Source organism: Microtus pennsylvanicus, chromosome 13 (genome assembly GCF_037038515.1).
Source record: "Microtus pennsylvanicus isolate mMicPen1 chromosome 13, mMicPen1.hap1, whole genome shotgun sequence".
Taxonomy (NCBI): Eukaryota; Metazoa; Chordata; class Mammalia; order Rodentia; family Cricetidae; genus Microtus; species Microtus pennsylvanicus.
This window is the reverse complement of record NC_134591.1, coordinates 83,539,816-83,546,710: the sequence shown is the minus strand read 5'-3', so window position 1 is coordinate 83,546,710 and position 6,895 is coordinate 83,539,816. Positions and strand designations below refer to the sequence as shown.

The 6,895-nt window shown below is 50.8% G+C and overlaps 1 protein-coding gene across 1 annotated transcript; it reads left to right on the top strand.

Moving 5' to 3' along the window:
- Positions 1-843: 843 nt before the first annotated feature.
- On the top strand, positions 844-6,776 carry Scnn1d (sodium channel epithelial 1 subunit delta). Its single transcript, XM_075944640.1, is given in 5 exon segments — positions 844-873; positions 2,601-2,782; positions 3,559-3,672; positions 5,190-5,267; positions 5,385-6,776. Coding segments are annotated over 5 exon segments (543 nt in total). The 3' UTR covers positions 5,524-6,776.
- Positions 6,777-6,895: the final 119 nt, after the last annotated feature.

Here is a 6,895-nt window from a genome sequence, read left to right as displayed (position 1 = left end):
GCAACTCATGGTCACAGGCAGAGCCACCCCGCGACAGCCTCCTAGCCCTGAGGACAGCCGTCCTCGTAAAAAATAGTTCCTGTGTTTTTGTACCAAGCTTTCCATCCAGCTCATGAATACCGTCATTATGCTCGAGGACATTTCTCTAAGACATGTTTTCCTCTCCCACGGTCTCCTTCCTGGCCCAGGGGAGGGGAGGTGTCACAGCTTGGTCACTTAGCCAGATTATCTGGCTGGGGCTGAGGCATGAGACTGCCAGTGAGAATGTTCTGGATACAAGTTCGGATCCTGGCAGCTGGAGAAGCTAGGTAAAGAGGCTGATAGATGTCCAGACTTCCTAGTCCCTCATGCTCACCTTCCTGCCTCACCATTGCATTCCTGGGATGCTCAAGTTTGTTCCTAGGTTGGTGACATATTTGTCACACACATCCCATGTTCTTGACCCAGCACCTTCCCATTCCATTTGCTTGTGAACCCAGTGTGTGTAGGTTCCAGGAAACCAAGCTGGATATGGCAAGTGTTGGGACTCCACCTTGCAGGGCAAGGAAGGGCTGGGATCTGGAGAAAAGGACCTAGATGGTCTCACATCCTCTTTGGTCACTTGAGAAGGAGCTGAAGACTGGACTAAGTGTCCAGTCCTTGGGGTGTCCTCAAGCTGTTCCAGGGATGCAAGTTTGGGCTGCGAAGAAGCAGCAGTCATTGGCAGTGCCTGGCCAACCAGATATGTAGGGCAGAACTGCTGTTCAACTTTAAGGTCTTGTCCTTCACCGCGACCCTAACTGCTCCTGGGCATCCGCAGTGGGCTCACTGATTATTGACAATGGGTGGCTGAGATTCAGCACCATGAGTCCAGTAGTGGCCATTGATTCACAGGTCAGGTGGTAGATGAGCCCACCCACCTGAGTTGTGATCTGGGCTGCTGCAGCTCTGGAGAGTTATCTTTGGGAGATCCGTGGCTTCTCCCACTGTCAGACTCAGAAAGCACATCAGCACAGACTGCCTCTTCCTTCCCCAAGGTTCTGTGGTCCCTAATCAAGGTAATTTAAGCCACTTTTGTTGTTTTGTAGACAAGCCTGTCATGCATTTTCTTAATTTGTGAGTGATGTGGGAGGGCCTAGGCCATTGTGGGTGGGTTCACCCCTGGGCTGGTGGTCCTCGGTTCTATAAGAAAGATGCTGGGCAGAGTGATGATTGCCTTTAATCCCAGCACTTGGGAGGCAGAGGCAGGTAGATCTGAGTTCCAGGCCAGCCTACAGAGTCAGAGTGAGGTCCAAGACAGCCAGGGTTACTCAGAGAAACCTTATCTGAACAAAGAAAGAGAAAGCTGAGCAAGCCGTAAGGAGCAAAGCAGTAAGCAGAATCTTCTGTGGCCTCTGCATCAGCTCCTGCCTCCAGGTTCCTGTCCAGTTTGAGTTCCTGCCCTGACTTCCTTCAGTGATGAACAGTGATGTGGAAGTGTATACCAAATAAGTCCTCTAGTTGTGGTTTGAATAGCAATGACCCCATAGGTTCATATATTTGAATGATTGGTCACTAGGGAGTGGCACTATTAGGAGGTGTGTCCTTGTTGGGGTAGATGTGACTTAGTTGGAAAAAGTGTGTCACTGGGGGTGGACTTTGGGTTTTCAAATGTTCAAGCCAGACCCAGTGTCTTTCTGTATGTCTCTCTGTTTCTGTCTCTGTCTCTGTCTCTCTCTCTTCCTGCTGCCTGCCAATCCAGATGTAGAATTCTTGGCTCCTTCTCCAGCACCACGTCTGCCTGCATACCGCCATTACTGTGGTCATGGTGTCTCATCACAGCAATAAAAACTCTAACTAGGACACCTTTCCTCACCAAATTGCTTTTTTTTTCCTGGTGTTTCATTACAGTCATAGTAACCCTAAAATAATTCGAATGCAAACAACAGCCAGAGTTTGGGCCGTAGCTATTCTCCGACCCGCTTGTTCTTGTTGGAAGCACTAACATACCTACCAGGGTAGCGTGACTACCTAGTGTTCTCAATCACCCGAGTCATCTCTCCAACCCCTTTCGGTATCTCTCAAAAAGTAGTTAGTGAATAGTGACCACAGGGGCCTCTTGTCGATCGATAAGAGGGGACATTCTTATGCTACTCCAGCCTGCCTCCCCTTCACAGGACCAGGAGCACCTAGGGAAGCGAGTGTGGGACAGGCCAAGAAGAAGGAAAGACACATACTCTGAGGCCCAGATCAAGTGTAAAACATGAAGCTGAACTTCATGGTGCCAGAACATTAGCTGTTCCTTCAGGCTTTCCCAGGTAGGCGTGGAAAGGGGCTGAATTAGAGGCCAGTCAGTGTTCCTTCATTCTTCTCCTCCTCCCTCCCTCCCTCCCTCCCTCCCTCCCTCCCTCCCTCCCTCCCCCCTCCCTCCCTCCTTTCCTGTCTGTTTGTCTGTCTATCTATCTATCTATCTATCTATCTATCTATCTATCTATCTATCTATCTATCTGCCTTCCTTTCTTCCTTTTTCCAGCCCCAGAAATACTGGGAGATATGAGTTACTCTAGTTCAGACAACTTAACCCAGGCTCTTCTCCTGCTGCTGAATGTCCATTCCCACTCCTCCCAAGGAACACTGCTTAGGTGTGGGATGTCACTGCCCACAGTACTATCTGCCTGGTCTGTTCCTGCCAGAACCTAATTAAGTCAGTATCCTAGGGGATGCCACTCCTGGGTGCCCTGGGGGTGCTCTGCTGGCAGCTTGTGCTTCTATTAAAGCAGTATTGGAGCTACCCAGTCACCATGGCAGTGCCCATGCACTCTGAGTGCTAACTCTCCCCATCTGTCACTCTATGCGACATGAACCCACACTGGTGGAGGTCTGGGTATTGTCAGTCTTGGGTATGGGCTCCCTAACATTTATTTCAGCCTGGGATGTCTTCCTGGGTTTGGTCTCAGATGATACCTCATGATGTAATTTCTCCTAATCCCTGTACCTAGTCAGGACTTCTCAGATCTCTCAGTGTCACTGCTAAAGGAACAACCAGACACTACTAGGAGCCCAGGCTTATGAGGTAAAAGGGAATTTTATAGGTCAGTCGTAAGCTCGGTTGTAGGGCACCTCAGGAAGAAGGGCCAAGTAGAATTCCAGGTAAGGAGTGGCTATGAGCCTGTCATGAGGACATGTGACCCTAGAAACTGCCAGGCTGGGGACTTGACCTCAACTCTGAAGTTATGAGAGTCAACGGGTCCAGCTTCTAAAAAAATTCTTCTCTCTTTTTAGAAGGGGAACAGACTTCTGTCTTCATTGGACACACAGGGACACTGAAGTCACATAGTGCTGGATCACCCTGATCCATGTCATGGGGAACCCTACAATGATCTACCCTGCCTCCAGAACAAATGCCATGCCCCAACATCTGAAAGTACGTGATGCATTTGCCTGGGAGAACATCTATGCTCTCACAAATTCAACCTTAGTGAGGGCTGGGACTCAAGGAGGTGAGGGTGCTGGCATGCTGCTGTGCTTCAGCAGGCTTTTCTAGCAAGGAGAAACAGTGGGCTGTGTCTGACCTAACCCTGTGTACCCTCGGTGTGATAGTATCAGTGACGACTGCGTCTACTGTGAATGCTCCTCAGGTATACCGGCTGGTCAGGAATGGTATCATTTCTACTACACGGACATCTCGGTCCTATTCCCCTCTGCCTGGGAGTGACCTGGTGACCACTTTGTCTTGTCCTGTCACTGTGACAGTGAGGATGGCTGCGATGGGTAAGCAGGGAATGATTGGTGGGCTGCCCCCCTCTATCCCATCAGCAGAGTGGCCTTATCCTGGGGTCAGGAGTTAGCTGTCCAAGGCTGGCTACAGACAACTCATTGCACAACAGACAGGCCATGGCCCCTCAGGGCACACATGCCAGGGTAGAAAGTCCCACCACCAGACCTGTGGTAACTGCTGTACCACAGGTACAGGGTGCTGGGCTGCAGGGCCCCTGCCACCATAAATGGTGAGTGCTAATCCCCAGCAGACATCTGGACGTAAATATAAAGTGAGTTGGGCAGGTGTCCTCAACATCTCTTTCTTGGCTTCCCCAGGGATCAGCCTAGTCCTCGGGGATAAAAGGCAAGATCATCTCCTTCTTGGAAGGATTTCAGACCTTGGAGACTGGAATCAAGGACATGGTTCACAACTACATGCACCCTTCTAGAATGCAGTGGCTTCGGTTTCTGACCAGGGACACAGAATACCATTGGAATTTGAGAGGTAAGCAAGGTTATTGGGCTTCCTGTCCAACCCAGGCACTGGGGTAAGGCAGGGCCTCAAGATGCAGTGAGCAGAATTGAAGCCCCTTTTCCCCAAGACAAGGTGCATTGGCTTGGAAGTCCCTTTGGCCTCTGCATGGATGGTGCTAAGGGCATAGATACTGAACTGCTGTATAACACCCCAGACCTCATGTAGGTGAATGGGTGGCAAAGAGAGTCCCTGAACCGTGTGTGGGTAGGGCCCACAGCTTAAGGTCTTGCTGTCTCTTCAGGCATGCCTGGTGGCCTGCTTCAGCAGCTTGTGATGGAGATCTGCTCCAGCTAGAGCCCAGCTCTGCAGCCACAAATGACACCCAGCCTGGGGTGAGCCTGTCATCTCCTTTGGGATTGCTGGAGGTCTCTGAGGCAGTGACTCCTAATGGGCCCTCTCTTAACAACCCCTCAGGTCACTGCTCCTATCCAGCCTACCATGACCTGGAAACCCAACCCACTGGTTTTCTTGTATTTCCCACTGCCCTGGGCCTTGCAGGCCGGAGAGGATAATGGAATTGGAAGTTAGGCATTAGTTCCCCAAAGCCCTACAGGATGACCACTGGTCCCCTCCCTCCCAGGGTGTCTTTTTTTTATTTATTAAAAATTTCCCCCTCTTCCCATTTCCCTCCCCCTCCCTTTCCAGTCCTAAGAGAAGTCAGGGTGCCCTGCCCTGTGGTGTCTTTGTACAGATTCTTTGCAGGAACCTCCAGGTAACCTTCAGCCAAGTCTACTGTGAGTCTCAAGGAGCATGTGGGGCTGGTGCTGAAGCAGGGAGCGTGTAGCTCTGCAAGTCCCTGTGCTGTGCTGTGCTGTGCTCAGAGAGTAAGAGACCCATGGAGCTAAGGCTAGAGCAAGAACCGGAGGTGGGCGCACCCCCCAGGGACACATCCTGCCTCTCTTCTGCCAACCTCCTTATACTTCTGCTACCCTTGAAGCAGTGTGGTCAAGGTGAACATTCTCTATCAGGAGCTTAAATACCATATTGTGGATGAAGCAACAGTATACTCTGAATGGTTAGAGAGACATAGGACGAGGGCTGGGTAGAGGCAGTCCCCTCCACATTCCTGTGTATAGGTGGGATACAGGAGTTCCTGCTGGACTTACTGCCCATCTGCCCATAGGTTCCACAGCCGTTGTGCCATGGGCAGCCTCTGGAGACTGTGGTTCAGCGTATCTGTCTTGTCCCTGCTGGAGCTGCTACTGGATGTCACTGCCCTTGCCCGGCTTCTACTGGGTTTTCATTGGCTCTGCTGGGGGAACCTGTCCTAGCTGGGAGTCAATACTGCTTCAGGCAGTCCCACACCATATCAGAGGCCAGCCAGAGACCTCCACCCCAAGCTTCAGGGGATGATGCCAGAGGCCCAGAAGGAGATAACCCCACAGAGATGCTCTCAGGGTCTTTGGGGGAAGTTTCAGTGTAAGAATTCGGCTAAATTCCAGGCCCTTGAGATTTTGTTTGTTTTTCAAGAAACGATTTCTCTGTAGCCCTGGCTATCCTGATACTTGCTCCTCCGTATAGACCAAGCTGGCCTCGAACCCTAGATCCACCTGCCTCTGCCTCCCAAGTGCTAGGATTAGAGGAATGTGCCACCGCTGCCTAACTGATTTTTGAGACAGAGTTTCTCTGTGTAGTCCTGGAATGAGATATGTAGACCAGACTGGCCTCAAACTCCAAGATTCCCCTACCTCTGCCCCCCAAGTTCTGGGATTAAAGGCATGCACCACCATCCCTGGCACTATCTTGAGATCTTGACAACTGAAGTAACCCCAACAGAGCTATCTGATCCCTCGGTCTAATGTTGGGAGCTGTAGTAGCAGTGAGCTCCCTAGTTGCCCAGAGTGTACCAGACTAGCCATTTGAGGATCCAGAAAGCAGTACCATCTGACCTATGCAGAAACCAAGTATATCCAACACACTAGGGACTCTCTACCCACCTATCCCACCAGGCAGTGGCCTATTGGGTTGAAGGGGATCCCAAGACATGGCTGGGTAGTATCCCCTCTCTAGACTCCTGGACTCTGGATATGGGCATGCGTGTAGAGGTACTTCTACACAGTGGAATCTATTTGGTTGTCACATTTGTCTGTGCGTGTTTCTGACACATGTCTATATACATACATATATACACACATACATACACATGTGTATATGAATGTGTGTGTATATATGTATATACGCATATCAGACAGTGCCTGTACTGGTTTTAAGGTAGCCTATAGGTAAGCAGGAATAAAGGTAAATCCAAGCCAAGACACCCACTGACCTTGGGCTGCTCTACAGTAATGTCAGCCGTTCCCTCTACTGTCTTATGCATAGATGTGTCTCCCCAGTCACCTATGTCAGAGTGAGCTGCAAACCTCAGAGTCTAACTCAATGCCGCCTTGAAATGGAGCGCAGCAAACACACTGCAGTGAGGGACACTGGGGGCAGATCGGGGACACAGTCTAATTCAGAGAAGGACAGAGAGGAGAGGCCAGGGAACAGGGGCTAAGGATGTCAGGTGTCAGTTTTTCCCAAAGCACCAGGCCCCTGGTGGCTGGGTTATATCCTCTTGGGAAGGGGCAACGTTGCGACTCCGCTTCAGGCTGCTCCCAGACAAACCTTCAGCTGAGAAAGAGCCAAGCAAGGCTTGATACAGCA